The 25,386-nt window shown below is 46.1% G+C and overlaps 1 protein-coding gene across 1 annotated transcript; it reads right to left on the minus strand.

Moving 5' to 3' along the window:
- Window positions 1-21,627: 21,627 nt before the first annotated feature.
- On the minus strand, window positions 21,628-25,166 carry LOC121005495 (izumo sperm-egg fusion protein 1-like). The gene is made up of 12 exons (XM_040438263.1): window positions 25,022-25,166; window positions 24,865-24,939; window positions 24,653-24,736; window positions 24,382-24,402; window positions 23,973-23,987; window positions 23,799-23,882; window positions 23,562-23,609; window positions 23,167-23,241; window positions 22,895-22,995; window positions 22,574-22,715; window positions 22,032-22,209; window positions 21,628-21,737 (listed from the first exon to the last, which is right to left on the minus strand). The coding sequence occupies exons 1-12, from the start codon at window positions 25,164-25,166 to the stop codon at window positions 21,677-21,679; spliced, it is 1,029 nt and encodes a 342-aa protein (XP_040294197.1). The 3' UTR covers window positions 21,628-21,676.
- Window positions 25,167-25,386: the final 220 nt, after the last annotated feature.

Below are 25,386 nucleotides of genomic sequence, written 5' to 3' on the forward strand. Positions count from 1 at the left end.
TCGGCCTGGAGGTTGGATGAAAACCTCCTTATTCAGTTTTGGGGTAGAAATAAGGGGCGGAAAGTGTCCACGGCGGTTATTGCCAGATGGGTTAAAAGGGCCATTTCCGAGGCCTATTTAGCGCAGGGTCTCTCGCCCCCTTCAGGGTTTGGAGCCCACTCCACTCGAGCGGTAGCTACGTCCTGGGCCGAGAAGGCGGATGCCTCCCTGGCCCAAATTTGTAGAGCAGCAACTTGGAGCTCTCAACATACCTTTTTAAAACATTACAGGCTCCAACTTCACGCGGATTCCGCCTTTGGTAGGAAGGTGCTTCAGGCGGTTGTCCCCCCCTAATTTCTCATTAATAGTCTATCTCGCATGGGGTGCCGTCATGGGTGAGGGGAAAACAACATTGCTTACCGGTAATTGTTTTTCTCGATACCCATGACGGCACCCCCGAAATTTTCCCTTCCCTATAATAGAAGTATATTTAAAAAAAAAAAATTAAATAAAATAAAAAACCTTTAGTTGTCCTTTTATTAGGTTATATGCGGGGTAGCCCGCTACTTCCTTATTGGTTTCTGAGAGTTTTCTCTCTTAAGTATTGAAGAGATATAATGTACCGTATTGGATCTCTCTCTCTCTCTATTTTTCTTACGTGTATTTACCTCCGGAGTACTGTTTATTACTATCACTGGTGCTTGGTGGGGGTGTGAACCTTTTATCTTCTCAGGTTTCCTGTCCCGGATGGGAGGTCCCTGGTCGCATGGGGTGCCGTCATGGGTATCGAGAAAAACAATTACCGGTAAGCAATGTTGTTTTTTCACAAGAGTGGATGCCATGCGTGACACCCGCTCCGTGAATGATAGCCAAGACCCACAGCAGAAGCACGGAGTGTTAACATGACTGATAATGCTCTGTTCCTCTCTGTGACCTTTTTACTACAAAAACGGTAAACCGTAGAAGTTATGTTCCACTAGGGGTTGCACGGGTTCAGAGATGAACCCGGACATAACCATCAGAGCATTTTATGTTCTGAATCTCTACCTTGCCCTGAGCTTGATAGTGCATGGAAAGGGCTCTTTCAACAACACACTGCTGGGCAGATAGTTCAGGCAAGCAGTGTTTTGATGATTTCACCAGCTATGATGGGCCAGCTTTAGCACTGCCCTAGCCTTTGTACAGGCCAGGCCCACACAGAAGCCCCCACATTAGTGCTGATGACATCACCAAACACACTGTTTGCCGGAATCATCTGCCCGGCAGTAGCTATTTTTTTAATAAAGAGAACACTTTCAATGCACGATCAGACACAGGGCAAAATAGAGAAACAGAATAGTGATTAGAGGCAGGGGTCATATTCGAATTCGCAATATTGAATTTGAATATTCGTTATATTCTACGATTTATTTATTTTTACTTGAAAAATCGACAAGGTAATCGCGTAATATGCACATTTTTGTAATGCAAATTTTTATCGCAAATTTTTCAATTTCCAAGCAAAAACATGATTCCTCCCTGCTTCTTGCTTGTGGGCCAATGAGTCATAGCACTATATCGAAATATTTAAGTTTTTTTTTAATATTCGTAATATTCTAAAACAAGAATATATAGCAATACAGCGAATATTCGAAAAAAAACTAATGTAGAGCAATTTAGCTATTATAGTACTATAATCATGTTTGTTTAATAGTTGTAATTTTTTTCTTATCTGAAGTACAGATTGAAAAAAAATTTCAACTATTGAAAAAAAAAAGATTATAGCACTATATCGGCTAAATTGCTCTACATTCTTTTTTTTTTTTGAATATTCGAATAAATTTTATTATTCAAATCGTTTTTATTATTCAAATAAAAATTAACATATTACAAGACAGTTTGTGTCTACATTTTTCTTCCCCCCCCCCACCTCACATACACAAAAATTGGTATGAAATATTAACATATATCAAAATGACTGGTACATCTCCATCAATCATTGTACACTGTATACATACAGAAAAAGAAAAACAATTGCAGGATTACTTGACTGCTTAAGACCCTACAATCAACCCCCCCTCCCCTCCCCCAACAACCTACCCCCCCCATCCGATCAGAGCATGAATTCTCAAAACCTTCTTAAATTACGACATGAGTGTGAGACAACCATTCATTCCACAACTTCTCAAACTTCTGAGGACAACCTCTCCTAACAAACACTCCCCTTTCTAAAGTCAACATATCATGCACCTTTCTCACAAATTCTTCCATCGTTGGCGGACTCCCCTGGATCCACCTCTGAGCAATCAACTTCCTGACCACATACAACAGCCTCCCTACTGCCACCTTAACAGACTCACCCCCACCAATCTCCTTCACATATCCCAGCACACAGATCTTTGGATCTTTCTGCACCCTCAACTCCAGGTTACGATTAATCAAAGTCAACACCTCATCCCAGAAACCACTTAACACTGGACATGACCAAAGCATATGAAGCAAATCAGCGCCTTCCTCCATGCACTTTGGACATTTGTCGTCAGTTCTAACACAGATTTTTCGTAAGAATACTGGAGTTTTATAGACTCTGTGGATGATAAATAATTGTGACCGCTTGCCCTGTTCACTTACCGACACTCTGGGGACTGCCTCCAGTATATCTTCCCACTGATCCTTAGATATGTCCCCTAGATCATTTTCCCATTTCCTCATCCTTGTAAGAGGGGATCCTATCAAGAATTTGTCTAGTAGCAGAGTATACACCTGTGAAATCAAACCTCTCTTCCCTCCAGCTGGGAGAACGAGTTTGTGGACCACATCCATTTTTGCTATAATGCAACCCTTCCTCATCATGACATCATAGGCGTGTCTCAATTGCAAATATTGATAGAACCAAACTTTAGGGATGTTGAATTCCTGCTGTAGGCCTTGAAATGATTTAAATACATTAGTCTCAGTCAATTGACCTATCCTCATTACTCCATGAGATTCCCAATTCCGAATTCCAGACAGCGATATGAATTCTGGCATCAAGTTATTGTTCCAGACTGGGGAAAGTTCACCTACCCCACCTACACCCCTGATCAATTTCACCTTTGCCCACACTTTTTTCATAAGCTCTATAAGCGATACTTTCTCTCTCCCCCCATGCATTCCTGCACCCTCCAGAATACCCATCAGGTCCCTGCTACCCAACCAGTGTTGCAGTATCTTTCCCGTCACATCTGGTAGCTGAAATTCCATCCAGCCCTTAAAATGTTGACACTGGGAGGCTAAGAAATAAATCCAGGCATTAGGGACAGCCAACCCTCCTTCAGCCTTAGGATATTGCAGCGTCTCCAGCTTAATCCTAGCTTGACCATATTTCCAGATAAGATCTCTGAATATCGAATGTATTTTCCTAAATCTATCTAAAGGGATCCATACAGGGGCATTGTTCAATACGTACAGTAACTGGGGCATCATTTCCATTTTTAAGAGATTGACTCTACCCACCACCGATAAAAAGAGTCTACACCATGTCCTTACCTTCAGCCTAAAAGTATTTAGCAAGGGAGTTAAATTAAAGTTCTTCAAAATCCAACAATCTAGGTGTTATATATAGCCTTAAATATTTAAATTTCCCCACCCAGGGTACCAAACTATCGGCTTGCACACCTGAAAGTGCCTGTCCGTCTACCGGCATCATGGCCGACTTCTGCCAATTTATCCGGAGCCCGGAGAAGCTTCCAAATCTATCTATAAGAGCCATGGCTGCATCCAAAGAGCCCCCAGTGTCACCCAAAAATAACATAGTGTCATCAGCATACATAGCCACTTTATTTTGCGTCTCACCATATCTAAACCCCACAATATGAGGCGACAGGCGGATAAGGGCCGCGAGTGGTTCAATTGCTAGAGCAAACAACAAGGGTGACAATGGGCACCCCTGTCTGGTGCCTCTGGCCAAAGAAAAACTATCTGACAGCCCCCCATTAGCTCTGATTCTTGCCTTGGGGCTTGAGTACAACACCTTCACCCATTGAATGAACCGAGCACCAAAGCCCATAGCTCTCAAAGTTTCCCATAGGTAGTTCCATTCAACACTGTTGAACGCCTTGGCGGCGTCTAACGCGAGTAAGGCCCTATCTCCTCCATTATCAGCTGGAATATTCAGACTAGCATACAATCTGCGGATATTTATAGCAGTCGATTTCCCAGGCATAAAGCCCGTTTGATCCGGGTGCACAATAGTCAGAATCACTCTGGACAACCTGTTCGCCAGCACTTTCGCCAGGAGCTTCACATCTGCTGTTAAGAGCGAGATTGGTCTATAGGAATCAGGAAATTGTAACAGTACAGCCTGGATCACAGCGGCTCCCTGTGACGATACGCTGACTTGCGCTCCAGCGTGGAACGCACCGGCCGTCTGCGATGATACACTGGCTTGCGTTCCAGCGTGGAACGCAGCGACCGCCTGTGTTGTTACGCTGGCTTGCGCTCCAGCGTGGAACGCAGTGGCTGCTGGGCCCTCCTGTGACTCCGCCCACTTACCGTCCGGCCCTTAAATAGAAGACAGGTGCTAAGCAGGGTGTTCCACTAATGGAGTGCGCACCCTGCTAGCTCCACTGCATCTGAGGACTCTGTCCACATATCCAGACCTGGATCCCTAACAACAGCGTGAAGGACTGTCTACCTTCTTGCCACTGGCTTCCCCACTGCTGGCTTCCTAGCCAGGACCAACTAACCGCAAGTATATGCCTGTTACCTGCTCTGATTAATGTCCTGGAACTCTGAGTGGGGTGGTTCCTGACTGGTGTGAGACGATACTCCCAAACCAACTCTGAACCTACTGCATACTAAATACTAAACTGTGGACATGCTCTGAACCTACTGCATACTATATACTAAACTGTGGACATGCTATACTAACTCTGAACCTACTGCATACTATATACTAAACTGTGGACATGCTCTGAACCTACTGCATACTATATACTAAACTGTGGACATGCTATACTAACTCTGAACCTACTGCATACTATATACTAAACTGTGGACATGCTATACTAACTCTGAACCTACTGCATACTATATACTAAACTGTGGACATGCTATACTAACTCTGAACCTACTGCATACTATATACTAAACTGTGGACATGCTCTGAACCTATGGCATACAATATACTAAACTGAGGACATGCTATATACTAACCCTGAACCTATTGCATACTAGATACTAACTCTGAACTGTGCACAAGCTTATACTAACTTGTGACTCCTGTAATACTGGGAGACCTTCCTCTCCAGCAGTAATACTAAATAGATGGATAGCGGTAAATGATTTTGTTACCCCAAACTCTCCGCCCAAGACTGAGAGAGACGCCTGGGGTACATACTGAGTAACCGCGAATCCCACAGCCAAGAACAAGGGCAGTGGGATAATAGTGCATGTCCATTGCTTCCGCAGTTGAGATCCTAACTGATCAACTAGGTGCGTTACATATTAGTGGAACCCACATGGATCCAGCGGAGGTTGCAGGTCACCTCGTCACCCTCACTAAGAGGGTGGAGACCCTCAATGTGACGATTGCCCCATAGACTTGCTGCCGGGTAGTGAGATACCCACGGGTAGAATTTATCCATTGGCACAACCAGAACTTGTTCACCTCAAACAGTACCTAGAAGAGAACTTACGAAAAGGTTTTATTCAGCCTTCAACCTCCCCGGCAGCAGCAGGGATGTTCTTTGTGAGAAACAAAGACTCAAGCCTAAGGCCCATTATAGATTACAGAGCCTTGAACAAAGTAACAATCAAAAATCGGTACCCCTTGCCACTAATATCCGAACTCATAGAAAGATTACAAACAGCAACAATCTACACCAAGCTGGATTTGAGAGGCGCATACAACTTAATTAGGATCAGAAAAGGTGATGAATGGAAGACAGCTTTCCGCACTCGGTATGGTCTCTTCGAGTATACAGTGATGCCCTTCGGGTTGTGCAACGCCCCTGCCACATTCCAAAATTTTATTAACGACATCTTTAGGGATCTACTGGACGTATGTGTAATCATCTATCTTGATGATATACTAGTGTATTCCGATAACTTACACGATCACAGGAAACATGTCCGTTGGGTTCTCGCACGGTTAAGTGTTCATCGCTTATACGTCAAACAGGAAAAATGTGTATTCGAGACTACCTCTCTTCCCTTCCTTGGATACATAATTTCACCCAAAGGTATCCAGATGGATCCCTCAAAAATCACTTGCATCCAAAATTGGCCGATTCCGGATTCCAGGAAAGCTCTTCAACGGTTCCTGGGGTTCTCAAACTTCTATAGGAAATTCATTAAAGATTTCTCCGCTACCACTAAACCACTAACCCGCTTAACTAGTGTCAACACGAAGTTCGTTTGGTCCAAGGACGCCCAATCAGCGTTTGAGTTATTAAAGAACAGGTTCACTACGGCACCGATACTGACTCTCCCAAATCCGAACCATCACTACGTGCTGGAAGTAGACGCATCCCAGGCAGCCATAGGAGCTGTTCTGTCCCAGCGAAGCTCTTTTTCAACTCCGTTACATCCTATCGGGTTCTACTCCCGGACGCTAAATACCGCCGAATTCAATTACCCCATAGGCGAAAAGGAACTCCTCGCCATAAAGTGCTCCCTGGAAAATTGGAGGCATTTACTTGAAGGATCAATACACCCCATCACAATTTATACGGATCACCGTAATCTACAATACCTGAAAACCAATAAAACATTATCAGGCCATCAAGTACGGTGGAGTTTTTTTTTTGACAGGTTTAACTTCCAAATTACATACCGACCAGGCTCAAAAAATGGGAAGGCCGACGCCTTGTCACGACTGGCTGAAATTCGCACCTCAGACACGGCCCCCACATGGATCATTTCACCGAAGAAACTCGTCCTTGCCACCATAACGTTGGAAACCCAGCTCAAGGATGCTCTAATTAATGACCATGCTAATACCCCCCCTGGTCTTTCGCAGAACCAACAGGGTCTCCTTTACAAGGACAGCCAACTGTACATACCACCCTCCCTCACCAATCAGGTGATCAAACTTTGCCATGATTTACCCCTCGCGGGACATCCCGGCATTGCTAAAACCACAACCCTGATACGCAGGAACTTCTGGTGGCCAAAGATGACCAAACAAATTGAGGAATACGTTTCCACGTGCGAGACCTGTGCCTCATGTAAAACTGACAGAAACCGACCTTATGGTCTCCTAATGAGTCTTCCCATCGCCAACAGACCCTGGGAATGGGTCTCGATGGATTTCATAGTTGAACTTCCCCTTTCCAGAGGAAACAACACCATCATGGTGGTAGTGGATTTGCTGACTGAGATGGCACACTTCGTGCCCCTCAAGAAGTTACCCTCCTCCAAGGAAACGGCCGTGGTATTCCTGTCTAATATTATTAAGTTACATGGAATTCCTAGCCAGGTCATATCAGACAGGGGTTCGCAATTCGTATCCAAATTCTGGAGAGCACTTTGTTCCAGACTTCAAATCGACCACAGAATGTCTACCGCCTATCACCCCCAAACTAATGGGCAGACTGAAAGGGTGAATCAGTGTCTGGAACAGTATCTCAGATGTCACTGCTCATTTCTCCAGGATGACTGGGAGGGCCTACTTCCTCTCGCTGAATTCGCCTATAATAATTCTACGAATTCCTCCACATTACATACTCCATTCTTTGCTAATTACGGATTTCACCCTAGGTCTCTTCCTCAAACCAGCCTTCCCACAAACGTTCCAGCCACAGACGATTATCTGACCACTTTGCAAACTACCCTTAAGACGCTAAAAGACAACCTTCAACGGGCAAAAGAAAGACAGAAGTGTTACTACGACCGTCGTAGGAGAGAAAGTCCTCCCTACCAGGTCGGGGACTCGGTTTGGTTATCAACAAAAAACCTTCGGTTGGGGGTACCTTCCAAGAAATTGGGAAGACAATTCCTGGGTCCTTTTCCGATAGAAAGGATTATTAACCCCAACACGGTGAGACTCACCCTTCCTCCGCGATTACAGGTACATCCCACATTCCACGTGTCACTACTGAAGCCGTTTAGATCTAGGCCGTTCCCATCAAGTGATCCTCGAACCTTGCCTCCGATAGCGGTCCAAGGAGAAGAAGAATTTGAAGTTGAGCAGCTCATTGATTCCAGAAGAAGACAGGGGAAGATCCAGTATCTCATTAGATGGAAGGGGTATGGTCCCCAGGATGACTCTTGGGAAGATGTGCAAAACGTTCATGCTCCCAGACTCCAAAGATTGTTCCATAGAAGATTTCCCAACCGACCCTCTCCTAGTGGGATACCCCGGAGGGGTCCCTTAAGGGGGGGGGGGGGTACTGTAATAGTACAGCCTGGATCACAGCGGCTCCCTGTGACGATACGCTGACTTGCGCTCCAGCGTGGAACGCACCGGCCGTCTGCGATGATACGCTGGCTTGCGTTCCAGCGTGGAACGCAGCGACCGCCTGTGTTGTTACGCTGGCTTGCGCTCCAGCGTGGAACGCAGTGGCTGCTGGGCCCTCCTGTGACTCCGCCCACTTACCGTCCGGCCCTTAAATAGAAGACAGGTGCTAAGCAGGGTGTTCCACTAATGGAGTGCGCACCCTGCTAGCTCCACTGCATCTGAGGACTCTGTCCACATATCCAGACCTGGATCCCTAACAACAGCGTGAAGGACTGTCTACCTTCTTGCCACTGGCTTCCCCACTGCTGGCTTCCTAGCCAGGACCAACTAACCGCAAGTATATGCCTGTTACCTGCTCTGATTAATGTCCTGGAACTCTGAGTGGGGTGGTTCCTGACTGGTGTGAGACGATACTCCCAAACCAACTCTGAACCTACTGCATACTAAATACTAAACTGTGGACATGCTCTGAACCTACTGCATACTATATACTAAACTGTGGACATGCTATACTAACTCTAAACCTACTGCATACTATATACTAAACTGTGGACATGCTCTGAACCTACTGCATACTATATACTAAACTGTGGACATGCTATACTAACTCTGAACCTACTGCATACTATATACTAAACTGTGGACATGCTATACTAACTCTGAACCTACTGCATACTATATACTAAACTGTGGACATGTTCTGAACCTACTGCATACTATATACTAAACTGTGGACATGCTCTGAACCTATGGCATACAATATACTAAACTGAGGACATGCTATATACTAACCCTGAACCTATTGCATACTAGATACTAACTCTGAACTGTGCACAAGCTTATACTAACTTGTGACTCCTGTAATACTGGGAGACCTTCCTCTCCAGCAGTAATACTAAATAGATGGATAGCGGTAAATGATTTTGTTACCCCAAACTCTCCGCCCAAGACTGAGAGAGACGCCTGGGGTACATACTGAGTAACCGCGAATCCCACAGCCAAGAACAAGGGCAGTGGGATAATAGTGCATGTCCATTGCTTCCGCAGTTGAGATCCTAACTGATCAACTAGGTGCGTTACAGAAATTTGGGATCCTTCCCAGGCTTAGGGATAACTACAATGATTGCTTCCTGCATAGAATGTGATAGCGAACCCGTCTCCAGAGAGTATTCAAGGACCTTAAGTAATTCAGGAAGAAGTACCCCCTGCAACTTTTTATATACCTCCACTGGAAGGCCGTCTGCCCCCGGCACCTTACCATTCGCCATCTCCCCAAGAGCAGCCTCCAACTCCTCAAGCGTGATCAGCTCTTCTAGTCTCTCTCTATCTTCATCTGATAACACAGAAAGTTGAGCCTCAGCCAGAAAGGTGGACAAGGCCTCCTCCGAGCTAGACGCCTTGGAAGCATAGAGAGATACATAAAAACCTTTTAGAATATCTAATATCCCTTTTGTGTCCTGGCTACTATTCCCAGTTTCATCCCTTAGTTCTTGTATACAGGAAGAACCCCTCTGTGCCTGAGAGACCACTGAGAGCAGATGTCCTACTTCCTCCCCTTCCTCAAAAGATCTTTGGCGGTAAAAACTAAGTTTCCTCTCTGCGGCCTGTAGTAAGTGACACCTCAACTGTTCCTGAGCTACCGCCAGCGCCTCACTATTAGCCAATGTGGGGAATCTACCAAACACCCTCTCAGCCTCTGTCACTTGTACATGAGCTTTAACGTCTGCCTCTCTAGATTTGGATTTATGCTTACTAATTTCTTTAATCAGTACCCCCCTCAAAAACGCTTTCATGGCATCCCAGACCCCATGTATTGAAGCCGTCCCTCCATTGATAGAAAAGTACTCCCTGACCTCCAGAGTAACCTCAGAAAGGTCACCAAGCACGTTCAGCCAATGTGGGTTACATTTCCACAACCTCGGTCCCTGCCTAAGCACGCCCAGGCACATATCAACCTGCACCAAGGAATGGTCAGACAACGACTGAGGGTGATAAATAACATCCCTTATCAGTGATAGCATAACATCATTAACTAAAGCCAGATCTATGCGCGATAATGAATGGTGTGTAGCAGATCTACATGAATACACCCGCTCATCCGGGTTACGCAGCCTCCATACATCAAATATACCAGTTTCCTTCATAATATTCTTTAGAGCCACACTCCCTGGTGATCCACTAGCTCCTTCTACCCGACATCTATCTAAGGAGTCATTCAATATGCAATTGAAGTCCCCCACTAGCAGCCACGGCAGTCCAGGGAAGTCTGCCACAAAGGTCATAATATCCCGTATTAAGGGAGAAGCAAACAGTGGAGGCACATACACTGACACCAACACCACCTGGATCCCATCAATCTTGCACACAACACATACATACCTGCCCTCAGCGTCCACAAATTGCTGCAGATGTTCATATCTTATACTTTTATGCACAATCAAACTTACACCCCTGGAGTGAGAGGAATTAATTGCATGTACCACATGACCCACCCAGTTCTTGTTCAGCCACTGCACATTATCATTGGTCAAATGCGTTTCCTGGAGGCAACATATGGCTGGCTGAAACCGTCCCAAATATTGAAATAAACACTGTCGTTTCCGTGCATCTGCCATTCCCCTCACATTCCAGCTCAACACTTTAATCACCTGTGTCATGATGAAAGATTACTGCATATCTGAAACTCACACCCCATACACATATCACTCTCTCATAATTCACGCCCCTCACCCATCTCAGTCCCATCCCCCTCCCCCCCTACCCCATTAATCAGGATACTGTGAACAATTTCCCCAACCCCCCCCCCTCCCCAACATCCAACTCTAACACAGGGCAATCTGTAAGCACCATGCCCATTAATGAACAGTAATCATTACTGATTCCAATACTCTCCCTCAGGTAGAGAATCCTCTCCACAACTGGGAAATACATTTCAATCCCCCAACTTCCTACTCCTGCATCAGGATCTACCATGCGGTAGCAACACTCAATACACTTTTTAACTGGTGTAACGTTAAAGTGACATTAGGGTGTAGTCCCCTGCATATAAAGTGAACACAAACTACAAACTATTTCCTTCAAGTGTCCAGGGCTCCACTTCTCAGTTGCCGCTCGTGGACATCCAGCCACTTTGCCGCTTCATCAGGATCCTCAAAAAATCTGGTGGATCCCAATGCCACTACTCGCAATTTGGCCGGGAACAACATGGCATATGGAACCTGTAGCACTCTGAGCCTTTTCTTAATATCAATAAATCTGCTCCTCCTCCGCTGCACCTCATTGGAATAATCCGGAATCTCATCATTGTCCCTTGACTAGTGCAGGATAGTGTCCCGATCTTTAAAATGCAAAATCTTCGCCAATATGGGGCGAGGAGGCCTGCCTGGCGGGAGCGGCTGCGTAGGGACTCTGTGCGCCCGCTCAACCGCGTACAGGGAAGATAGGCCCTTCTCATGGAATAACTGGTGCAACCATTTCTCCACAAACTCTGTAGCATTGGCCCCTTCTGTTTTTTCTGGCATTCCAACAATTTGCTGATTATTTCTCCGCGATCTGTTCTCTAGACCATCCGCTTTGGCATATAAGGCAGCTATATCTTTCCCATTCGTTTTAGACGCCATTTGCAAAGGTTGAATAACGTCTTCCAATGAGGACACCCTCTTTTCCAATTCAGAGGTGCGCTCAGAAATCTTGTGCAGGTCATGCCTAATTATAGACACCTCTGATCGCAGGCTGCCAACTTGTACAGTGAGCACTTTCAGGGTATTGTTACAACTTGCCACGGCAGCCATTATATCTTTCAAGGTGGGCTCCCTTGCAGAATCAGCCCGAGGGCCTACTGAAGCTTTTGCAGGGCCTGCAGATTTGAGTACCGGCTGACCGGCCGAAACCGGATCGTCGCCATACATGGAACCGTCCTCCTGATCAGAGGAGGTAGGTATATCAGTCCCTTTATCGCTAGCCGAATCGCCCACTCCACCATCAAGTCTCGCATATTTGCTAAGTTTAGCTGCCGCGCTTTGGCTCACCATCTCCTGCAGTGCCGACACCTCTCCACCTTCGGCGCCATCTTGGCCCATCTCCAGGCGGTCTTGTTTGACCGATTTAGACGATTTCCTCGGCATTTCAAGGCTCCCGATTTCGACACAGCAGTCACCGGACACCTTCCTCTCACCAGGTAAAGTATTTTTTAGCAGTTTGAGTGCGCTTCCAATATAACTGAACAGGATACTAGCAGGAGCAGTGAGCGGTGCGTCTTACTCCATGCACTCACAGGCCACGCCCCCACCGAATCATGTTTTTACTCGGCAAATGAAAAATCACATTACGAAAATTTGCAATAAAAAAATCTCGAATATTCGAAATTCCGAATATATATCGCTATATTCTAAATATTCGCAAATTTTCAAAGTACCTATATTCGCGATAAAAATTGGCAATTCGAATATTCGTGATCAACTCTAAAACAGAACATAAAATACTCTCATGCTCATATTGCAGGGTCTGCCTGGATTAAAATATGATGTTATATACTTGCCAGTTCAGCATAGAAGTATTTTATTTGTGGATTGTGGGTCTCATTACGTTTGGCGTAGTCCTTGGTCAAAGCTGAACGCAGACATATACCATTTTTATTAATAAAAATAGGACGTTTGTGTTTAGCTGTGAGGACATACGTAATTAGAAATGAGGTATTAAGTTATTTAAGACAAAAACACAGAAATATAGTGGCAATTCTGGAGGAGCTGCTCAACCCCTAACACTGTAGCGTGTTTTTCATTGGGGGAGCAGACCCACCGCATGTGGACCGCAGCAAACGACTATCCCCAGCAAAAAATGCATACGGTGGAGGATGTCGGCGCGGTCCACATGCACCACAAGGGCATCCTACATAAAACGGAGCATTGTGCGGATGAAAATATAATCATATAAATCACAGAAAAAATGCACCAAACGGATATGCCACTGACTATACTGGCTAGTCATAAATGCAGATATTGAAAGCTGAGACTTTCGCCAATATATTCCTGTCAGGAAAATATCGGAGCCCTTCATGCACCACGTCACGGTCACTCAGCATGGCAAAGGGTCCTACCACTACGCTAACTATGGTGTGAACAAGGTCTGAAGGTGATGTAATCCAGCTCACAGTGGCTTACAGTCTGGCTTTGTTCACATTGCACTGGCTGTCCTGCTAGGCGGTTGTGTGGAAGCTTGGCTGTGAGCTGGATTACATCACCTTCAGACCTTGTTCACACCATAGTTAGCGTAGTGCAGTGTTTCTCAAATAGTGAAGCGCCAGGCTCCGTAAAGGGCCTGGAGCTGGGGGGCCGGCAATAGCGGTGGGGCGGTGCGGTCACTGTACTATAGCCCCGCCCCACCGCTCCCTCCGGTATATTAATATAAAATGTATTATTGAATAAAAAGTTATTAAACATGCCCCCCTCACTCCTAATAGTACCGTATATCCGAATTTCTTCTGTATAATGCCGGCAGGCAGGCCGGGCGACCGGCGCATCCCTCAGTGATGTCACTTGTCTGCGCCGCCTGCTTTATGAATGAAGCAGGCGGCGCAGACAAGTGACGTCACTGAGGGACGCGCCGGCCGCCCGGCCCGCCTGCCGGCATTATACAGAAGAAATTCGGATATACGGTACTATTAGGAGTGAGGGGGGCATGTTTAATAACTTTAAACGGAGGCGGCGGGCACACGGAATCTGTGGATGGCACAGTTCAGGGGTGGGGGTCTGTGGATGGCACAGTTATGGGCTGGGGGGGCACTGTGGATGGCACTGTTATGGGGTGGGGGGTCTGTGGATGGCTCATATATAACAGTGCCAGCCACAGATCCCCCTGTAACAGTGCCAGCCACAGATCCCCCCCATAAGTGTCCGTCATCCACAGATCCCCCATAAGTGTCCGTCATCCACAGATCCCCCCATAAGTGTGTGTCCGTCATCCACAGATCCCCCCATAAGTGTGTGTCCGTCATCCACAGATCCCCCCATAAGTGTCCGTCATCCACAGATCCCCCCATAAGTGTCCGTCATCCACAGATCCCCCCATAAGTGTCCGTCATCCACAGATCCCCCCCATAAGTGTCCGTCATCCACAGATCCCCCCCATAAGTGTCCGTCATCCACAGATCCCCCCATAAGTGTCCGTCATCCACAGATCCCCCCCATAAGTGTCCGTCATCCACAGATCCCCCCATAAGTGTCCGTCATCCACAGATCCCCCCAATAAGTGTCCGTTATCCACAGATCCCCCCATAAGTGTCCGTCATCCACAGATCCCCCCATAAGTGTCCGTCATCCACAAGCGGCGTCCCACACGGCATCGGTTGCCTAGCAACTCTACGGCTGGAGAGAGGGAGCCCCCGGCCCCCGACAAATGATACTATTTACAGTCGCGCGGGGGGCGCAAAATGTTTTCTTCTTCCTAGGGGGGGCATGATAGAAAATAATTGAGAAGCACTGCCTTATATATAATTTACTTACAGTTCTGAAGAATCAGGGGTGCTGACAGGCTTGGCCTCACGGGTGCTGGCAGGCTTGGCCTCACAGGTGCTGGGAGGCTTGGCCTCAGGGGTGCTGGCAGGCTTGGCCTCAGGGGTGCTGGCAGGCTTGGCCTCAGGGGTGCTGGCAGGCTTGGCCTCAGGGGTGCTGGCTGGCTTGGCCTCAGGGGTGCTTTGCAGGCTTGGCCTGAGGGCTGCTGGCTTGGCCTGAGGGGTGCTGGCTGGCTTGGCCTGAGGGGTGCTGGCTGGCTTGGACGGGCAGAAGGAGTGTGGGAGACTGTGAGGCCTTTTTTCTCCAAGCTGCTCCAGAAAAAAAATATTTTTCATTATACCTCAGGTCAGACCACCAATCAGACCCCCAATGTTAATCAGACCTCAGCTAACAGCCCCAATAAGATCCCCAATGCTAATAAGACTCCAATAAGACCTCAGATAACACCTCAGCTCAGACCCCAATATGAATGACCCCCAATCAGACCTCAGATAAGAGCCCCATGCCTTATAGCAGCCCCCAGTAGCCTTATAGCAGCCCCCAGTAGCCTCATAGCAGCCCCCAGTAGCCTCTCCATCAGCCCCCAGTGCCTCTCACTAGCCCCCAGTGCCTCTCGCCAGCCCCCAGTGCCTTTCACCAGCCCCCAGTGCCTCTCCATTAGCCCCCAGTGCCTCTCACCAGCCCCCAGTGCCTCTCAATCAGTCCCCAGTGCCTCTCAATCAGTCCCCAGGGCCTCTCAATCAGCTCCCAGTGCCTCTCAATCAGCTCCCAGTGCCTCTCACCAGCAGCCCAAAGTCAATGCCTCTCCATCAGCCTCCAGTGCCTCTCAATCAGCCCCCAGTGCACCCTCCCCGGTATTAAAATCATTGGTGGGCAGTGCACCCTCCCCGGTATTAAAATCATTCGTGGGCAGTGCACCCTCCCCGGTTTTAAAATCATTGGTGGGCAGTGCGCCCTCGCCGGTATTAAAATCATTGGTGGGCAGTGCGCCCCCTCCAGTATTATAATCACTGGTGGGCAGTGCAAGCCCTCCCCCCCAGCATTAAAATCATTAGTGGGCAGTGCGCCCTCCCCCCGGTAATAAAATCATTGGTGGGCAGTGCGCCCCCCCCCAGTATTATAATCATTGGTGGGCAGTGCAAGCCCTCCCCCCAGTAATAAAATCATTGGTGGGCAGTGCGCCCCCCCCAGTATTATAATCATTGGTGGGCAGTACAAGCCCCCCCCCCAGTATTATAATCATTGTGGGCAGTGCGCCCTCCCCCCCCCCCCCCCCCCCAACATTGGTGGCAGCGGCAGTTCCAATCGTAAGTGTAATGCTGGGGCTCCGATCGGTTACCATGGCAGCCAGGACGCTACTGAAGTCCTGGCTGCCATGGTCAGTTAGTCAGCAGAATACTTATACATGCGCGGTGGCCGCCGGGCGCTCCTTCTTCTTGTAACTTACAGGTCTGTGCGGCGCATTGCTTATGCTTATAGCAATGCGCTGCACAGAACTGTGATGAGTTACAAGAAGGAGGAGCGCCCGTCGGCGACAGCGCATGTAAGTATGCTGCAGAGTAACTGGCCATGGCAGCCAGGATTTCAGTATCTTCCTGGCTGCCATTACACTGCTGGGACTCTGATTGGAACTGCCGCTGCAACCAATGATGGGGGGGGGGATCGGGGAGGGGGTAAGGCCGCATCCTCAGCAGGCGGACCGGGCCCAGTGGCGCTGCTATAGCGATGCTGCCCGCTGCCACATTTATCTCTCCTGGAGTGGGCCCCATGGGCCCCTCTGACTTAGGGGCCCGGTCGCAATTGCGACCCCTATAGCTACGCCACTGTGTATATTATGTATATGTACTGCAATGTGATGTTCCAATATCTGCACTGTATACTCGTGCATCACATTACTAGTACATCACATAACATGTTACATGTTATATATTACACATATAAGGCCACTGCATTTGCAGATATTGATGAGCTATATTCATGATGGGTCATCAATTTCAGATCGGTGGGGGTCTGAATCTGATTAGCTGATTCATGCAGCCACTGCTCCAGAAATTATACTGTGTACGGAGCACAGCACAGCTCTGTGTATGGTATAGCGGCCATGCATTTGCACTGAAGCTCAACTCCTATTTAAGGGAATGACAGCTGAATGTCATGGATGAGATTTGCAGATAGCTGGAACTTATAAATAAACGAGCGACTGGCTTGATCCCACACTAAGGAGCTATTAGGTGAGCCCTATAAAACCCTAACAGCTCTCCCTGACTGCTATGCACATACAAGGGTCTCGATGGTAGACGATTGCATGCCCACGTACCTAAGCCTGTGTGACACCTGAAAACCCTATAATAGTGAGGGAGTCAGGGTCACCTAGAATCAAGCCAGCAAGCAAACACAATAAAGTAAAGGACTTATCTGAGCAAACAGCAGACGAAGCCTCCAGCAGTGAACACCTAATCCAGGAAGTAGTATAAACCGCAAAGTGAGGCAGTATGGGAGGGAATATAAAGGAAGACGATTATGTCTAAATAAGTGACACCTGGCAGAAGGAAAGGAGATGAGAAAGTGAAACCAAAACAAAGAACATCATACAAGAGGTAGAGAAGAACGTCTGCCAGACCTTCTCACAGAAGTGGCAGTGACAGTAACCCTCCCTCTACGGGTGGACTCCGGACACTCAGAGCACACCTTCTCAGGATGAGACCTATGGAAAGCCCTAATGAGACGAGTGGCCTTAATGTCCGCCACTGGGACCCACATCCTCTCCTCAGGACCATAACCCTCCCAATGAACGAGGTACTGGAGAGAACCGCGGATAATGCGAGAATCCACAATCCTAGAGACCTGAAATTCAAGATTACCATCAACAATAATCAGAGGAGGAGGCAAAGAGGAGGGTACAGTGGGTTGGACATAAGGTTTTAATAGGGACTTGTGAAAAACATTATGGATCTTCCAAGTCTGAGGAAGTCGGAAGGCAACGGGATTGATGACGGACAAGATCTTGTAAGGCCCAATAAGCTTAGGACCCAACTTCCAGGAGGGAACCTTCAGTTTGATATTCTTTGTGGACAACCACACCAGATCACCCACATTCAGGTCCGGACCAGGCACACGTCTCTTATCCGCCACACGCTTATATCTCTCAGTCATCCTCTTCAGATTACCCTGAATCTTTTGCTAAATAAACGACAAAGACGAGGAAAATCTCTCCTCATCAGGTAAACCAGAAGACCCCTCTCCAGAGAATGTCCCAAACTGATGAAACCCATATGCACCAAAAAATGGTGACTTATCAGAGGACTCCTGGCGATGGTTATTTAAAGCAAACTCAGCAAGGACAGGTGCACTCTGCGGTCTTACTAAACCCTCAAACTGATTTTAAAATTGAGAGATTAGCCAACATATCCTATGGTGTAGGACATGTCTGAGCCCGAGCACCGCGCCAAGGTTTCTCAAGTAGCTTGGGGACCTAACACTCACCTACCTGGGCCTATGTGGGCAATACCAGGAGCCAGTGGGCAAATTACAGGAGCATGAGGCCGACTCACAAACAACTCACCAGTTACCTCCAGCATGTGACCATGCTAGCAATGGGAGGAGGGAGGAGTCTGCGAGTCCCACTCAAGACTGGCTGATAAGGCCCAGGCCTCACAGGTGCACCTAAATGTAGCCTGTAGATGGAAAGCAGGCACATTTAAATTGGAGTTTATACACCTCCAGGAATCTCTATATATACAAACTGAAAAGAATGGCGTGGTATTAAACAAGCAGGATGTGCTCAAACCCACATGCAGTTGTGCATATATATAGGGGAGCAGATCCTGCACTTGTGGCCCAATGCTAATGACGATCCCAAGCAAAAATGCATACAGTGGAGGATGACCGCAGTGAACCACAAGTACCACAATAGACATCCTACACAAGATAGCAATTACGTGGATGTGATATTCAATATAACAATATAACAAAATAATAGCAAAGACGGGTGTACTCTGCGGTCTTACTAAACCCTCAAACTGATTTTAAAATTGAGAGATTAGCCAACATATCCTACGGTGTAGGACATGTCTGAGCCCGAGCACCGCGCCAAGGTTTCTCAAGTAGCTAGGGGACCTAACACTCACCTACCTGGACCTATGTGGGCAATACCAGGAGCCAGTGGGAAAATTACAGGAGCATGAGTGACTCCTCCCTCCTCCCATTGCTAGCATGGTCACATGCTGGAGGTAACTGGTGAGTTGTTTGTGAGTCGGCCTCATGCTCCTGTAATTTGCCCACTGGCTCCTGGTATTGCCCACATAGGCCCAGGTAGGTGAGTGTTAGGTCCCCGAGCTACTTGAGAAACCTTGGCGCGGTGCTCGGGCTCAGACATGTCCTACACCGTAGGATATGTTGGCTAATCTCTCAATTTTAAAATCAGTTTGAGGGTTTAGTAAGACCACAGAGTGCACTTGTATTTGCTATTATTTTGTTATATTGTTATATTGATTTTCTTGGACGCCCAACCAGTGCACTGAAATAGACAGTGCACTGTGTCAAAAAACGAGTGAGCAAACCAACACATGGGACGCCACACATGGGACGCCAACACATGGGACGCCGCCAAACGAAAAGGAACTACACTACTTGACTTAGGGCTCATGCACACGACTGTTGTTTTGCGGTCCATTTTTCCTGGATCCGTTGTTCCGTATTAATTTTTTTTCTCTGATTTAAGTCCTCTTCTGTTTCGTTATTCCACAAAACATATCCGTATGGTTTCCTTATGCAATACGTTTTTTGCAGATCGGAAACAGTAAGGCCCCTTTCACACGGGCAAGAATTCAGCGCGGGTGCAATGCGTGAGGTGAACACATTGCACCCGCACTGAATCCGGACGAATTCACTTCAATGGGGCTGTTCAGATGAGCGGTGATTTTCACGCATCACTTGTGCGTTGCGTGAAAATCGCAGCATGTTCTATATTCTGCGTTTTTCACGCAAAGCAGGCCCCATAGAAATGAACGGGGATGTGTGAAAATCGAAAGCATCCACATTCACACATGGTTGCTAAGGAGACAAGGGATGAGTTACCAGGGACCCCAATTACTTTATTATTTTCCATTATAACATGGTTATAATGGAAAATAATAGCATTCTTTAATTCTGAATGCTAAGTAAAAGGTCCATTGTGGGGTTAAAAATAAAAAAAAATGCAACTCACCTCATCCACTTGATCGCATAGTCGAGCTCGTCTTCTTTCTTCTTCTTCTTGCAGAACCTGGCTGGAAAAGGACCTTCAGTGACGTCATCGCGCTCACCACGTGGTGAGCGCGGTGATGTCAGCGCAGGTCCTGCTGAATGAAGATAGAAGGTTCTTCTATCTTCATTCAGCAGGATCGGCGCTGACGTCACCGTGCTCACCACGTGGTGAGCGCGATGACGTCACTGAAGGTCCTTTTCCAGCCAGGTTCTGCAAGAAGAAGAAGAAAGAAGACGAGCTCGACTATGCGATCAAGTGGATGAGGTGAGTTGCATTTTTTTTTATTTTTAACCCCACAATGGACCTTTTACTTAGCATTCAGAATTAAAGAATGCTATTATTTTCCATTATAACCATGTTATAATGGAAAATAATAAAGTAATTGGGCGCGATGACGTCACCGAAGGTTCTTTTCCAGCCAGGTCCTGCAAGAAGAAGAAGAAAGACGAGCTTGACTATGCGACATCCCACATCTTTTTCCCCCAGCAAAGGTCACACCCTAGGCCCTTTAATCTGAGAGGGTCCAAAAGGTCCACATGTCCCATATGAGTAGACCAGTGCTGCACACCACACATGATAGTTCATGGCCCTGTTAGGTATTTTACATTGGAGCCCAGGTGCTTGAAGTTAGTCATCTAGATTAAGGAAGGTTTTCTAATAAAGACATGTTTCCGCTCAGTCAAACCATAAGTTATATGACTATAGATCTTGAAACTGGCGCTGGTGTTAAGAATAACAAGAAGAGACTCCATCCTCCTGATCTATCTCTGATATAGGCATCTTTCCCACGGGCGTGTGCGCCCCGTTGCCATATTGCAGACCGCATTTGTGGATCCACAATACACGGGTGCCCTTCCGTGGGCATTCCTCATCACGGATGCGGACCCATTCACTTCAATGGGTCCGCAAATCCGGAGATGCGGAATGGTGCGGAATGGAAGCACGGAACAGAACCCTATGAAAGCACTACGGAGTGCTTCCGCGGGGTTTCGTCCCGTACTTCCGTTCTGCAAAAAGATAGAACATGTTCTATCATTTTGCGGAACGGCTGGATCGCGGAACCATTCAAGTGAATGGGTCCGCGATCCGCTGCGGCTGCCCCACGGACTGTGCTCCTGCTTTGCGGCCCGCATTATGCGGGCCGCAGCACGACCACGGGGCGTACACGCCCGTGGGAAAGAGGCCAAAGTCTTTGTAGTTCTTATGTGACATATAGGCAGGTAAGGAATGGGAAATGAAATGCTGCAGTCAAGATTTTTTGTATATTTTTATTTTTTTTATTTTTAAGGGAAAAAGGGGAGGGTAGAAAAGGGGAAGGGAGGAGAATTTTTTATTTTTTGGGAAACATTTTTTTATTTTTATTTTTTCATGGAGGGGGAGTAGGGAGAGAAAGTAAAGGCAGAAATGGGGAAGGGAAGTTTTTTTTAAAGTTTTTTTGTTTTTGGGGAAGGGTTAAAATTTTCATTTTTTATTTTTTTTCCTGGCAGGTGGCAGTACAGGATGGTGCTTGACGGTTCGCCTTCACACTGGCTCTTTTTCCAGAGGCTCTCTAGATTTCATTTTCCTCCAGAACATGCAGATGCTGAAAAAAGAAAATCTATCAGTTATTTGATATTTGCTACTTACATGTCAGCTCTGAGTGAAATGTGTGCACAGATCCTCCAATGTTTTTTCTTACATTAGCTGCTTATCAGTCCACTGACATTATAACATGTCTGGCCTTGTAATATGCACCAAATTTATCATGAAGCGTTCAGTATTGTGATAAATCTGGAGCATCCAGTGACTGCCTGGACTAAGTTTACACTGTGTAATGTGGAATATTTATCTAAAATACTACGCCTGTTCCACAGAGTATCTTATAGATGCTACCTACCATATGCCAGCGATCAGCATGATGGTGACGGAGCCGGCCACAGATATTGCTATGAGGGAAGCATTGTTGTTCCGTAGCTCCTCTAGAAGTGGCGGCTCAGGCGCTGTGATGTCAAGCACATCAGGAAGTGTAGGGCGAGGATGGTATTTTTTTGTCGCCTGTTCCGATTCGCTGATAACTAAATGAAGAAAACAATTACATTAATAGTTAATTCCATGAAGAGAACGATAATGACATTGTAGTGTATCTTATACATGAAAGAACATGAAATATATGTCAGAATATCAGAATAGTCTGCATCATGGAGGCTCAGAAGCACTGTCAAAACCAAAAGTGGCTCCAAAATACAGAAATGGCTAAAATCTTTCCATTATAGGTTTTTTCCTTACAAATACTAATGTAAAATAGCCCCACATTATAGGTGACAATTCAGATTTTCAGAACTAGATCCTTTCTCACTAATTATCACCCACAAGTAGATATGAATCCCGTGTATCTAAGAATTACCACTCAGCATAGTGCCAGTAATAATATGTCCTTACCTGCCACGTTATAGGTGATCTTACTCACTGGCACCTCAGAGTCCAGGATGGTGGTACACGTGTACCGTCCGGAGTCCCCCATCTGTACGCCCTTGATCACTAGATAGGGCTCCCGGGTGATTTTGGGATTGTGTTCACGAGGCTATAGAAAAAATATGGAGAATTATCAGAGCCTCAGATATCACAACTATTTATAATATAATATTTGTAATTTACATAGTCATATCATTAAGACAAAAATTTAGAAAATTGCTGCCTTAACATTATGGTCGTATAACTCAAACTGAACAATCTCCCAATTTTACCCTGCATTGTACTTACCAGGGTGAACACGTTGTTATAGGTGTCCTCCAGCCTCGCGTACCATTCAAAAGTACAGTCCAGAATTAGTTCTTCATATTCTGGGATTTTTATATTTATCTCTAGAAAAACAGGAAAATGAAAGAAGATATTATAGAAGTAATTGTGTAGATATTCTGTCCTACATTTAGGGGTTGTCTCAATAACACGTCTCCTTCTATAAGACCTAATAGGAAATACGGCCATCACAGAGGAGACTGATAGTAACTGGTTATATTCCGCTATCTCCTCACCTCCACAGTTTACAGTCTCTGCCAGGTGAGACTTGTGATCTTTACATGGAGAGCAGGACCGTCCAGTTTTCAGATCTGAGAAAAGAAGAAAGAAATGAAATGTGAGCCGAGCATTAAAGACACTTATAATATTAGAATAAATATGATAATCATGTGCTGGTATCTATCACCCCTCTGTCACCTGCACATGGACAGGATACTGTACAGGCTGCCACAAATCACCCTTCTAGCCTGCTTATGGACTGAATCATATTAATGTAAATATCCTCCTGCTTTGGGAAGTCTGGTGTATACCAGTGACTAGTATATTTAGTGTACGGTGAGGATTTGGGGTCCTATATATTTACTAATGTACTATATGAATGTAGATATAAGAATAGAAACTTCTACTTTACCGAAACATCTGTTGGAGGTGCACAGGCAGCTGCATCTCTCCAAGTAGTCTGTGAAAAGAGGAGACATCATATAATAGTCAGCGAGTGCTGTGTAAAGTGCCTATGTAGTGCTGCTCACCTCTGTATAATAGGCACAGTACCCACAGTTTACACACACTAGTGGGAAAGGTCCATTGGCATGCATTATATAGTGTAATTCTAGTTACTCTGGCCTATGATAAAAATCTTATACTGTACCTTGATTTTTTGGAGGGCCCCCGGCGCAGACAACCTTCTCCTCGGCGCAGGTCTGACAGTTGATGTAGGTTTGCACCATTAATCCTGGGGAAATGCACTTGTGTTATAACCGTCCAATCTTATAGATAATAATAATAATGACAAGAAGCTGAATCTGGTATAAAATGTACTTACCACAGCTGTCTGCACCTGAGGAATGGAGAAGAAAGAAGACATTACTGACCGTTCTCATTGTCAGACTCAGAAACCTCTAATCTCTGGGTCTCCTTATTATTACATGATGTCAGTGCCTCTGTGTTCGTCACTTTGTTTTCTAGATTTCCATTGACAGAAATCTCTGAGCCGCCCCAGAATGGTCCGGGCCTCTATAGAACGCAGCAGCTCCTAGTGAAAACATTCCTGGCAGCCAATCAGGTGCTGGCTTTCATATGTCCAGTACAGGGTAGGAGATAACAGCAGTGATCTGATTGGTGGCTGTGGGGATCTCTAGTTTGGGTCTACATTACTATTACTACAAGAGGCCTATGTGTGTAATACATTTATATGTCATATTATAGCAGGTGTTATATCTAGAAGAACTCACCTTGTTTATTTGGACACCTCCCTAAAAGTGAGAAATGAAGAAAAGCAGAATTACTAATAGAGAACATTAGAGAACAGAAATCCCCTGTATATGAGGGCTCTATCTATAACCGCACGCATAGCAATTCCCAGTATAGAACATTTTATTACAATCGCTCCCTCCTGTCACTAGGCTGTAGGGAAAGGAAAACAAGTTGAAAACATCCTCTCTGACAACCTACCAGACACGTAGAAGATAAGTACAATGGTAGACAGAAGAAGATTCCACTTACGTTGGTTTGAGTCCTGGACGATAACCTTGAGCTTTTCTTTGAGTCGCTGGAAATGGAGTCCAATGATGTGAAGAAGCTGGATCTCTAAGATATATAAAGAGGAGAAGAATGAGAGTCCGATCCCCTCATCTATCAGTCTGAGCCCCCAACACACTAATTCCTATTAATAAGAGAAGTAGAATTTCCACCTACGTATAAAATATTGTACTTACCCTTAAAATCTATATCCTGGATGACGTCCACAGATTTTTTATATTCAGACGCAATTTCGGATATAGCATATTTATCTGGAAGGAAAATAATGGTACAATAATTATCTATCTATCTATAGATTATATGAAATTAAGATAATAGTAATAATATAAGTACCCAGTATGCCGACTTCATCCTCAAGGTAGTTCAAGACTTTTTTCTCGGTGACTTTGGCAAACCGCTTGATGTTGACATAGGCTTCTATTGAGTCAATGTCATCGACTTGGCTTTTGATAAAGGTGTTGAATTCTTCCATAGCCATTTTCCCTCTGGAGTCGCATGGTATGCAACAGAGAGACTGTCCGATGAAGACAGATGTTACGAGCAGTAGAAGCCACATGGTCTGGATAGAACCAGACATCTTTAGTAAAATCGCTTCCTGTAGCAAATAATCACTAAGGACGCAAGAGAGCAGAACTATGTCCCACTGAGAAGACAACAGCACTGCACAGGTTACAGCATCAGGCGCCGGTTAAGAGACA

Source organism: Bufo bufo, chromosome 6, assembly GCF_905171765.1.
Source record: "Bufo bufo chromosome 6, aBufBuf1.1, whole genome shotgun sequence".
Lineage (NCBI taxonomy): Eukaryota > Metazoa > Chordata > Amphibia > Anura > Bufonidae > Bufo > Bufo bufo.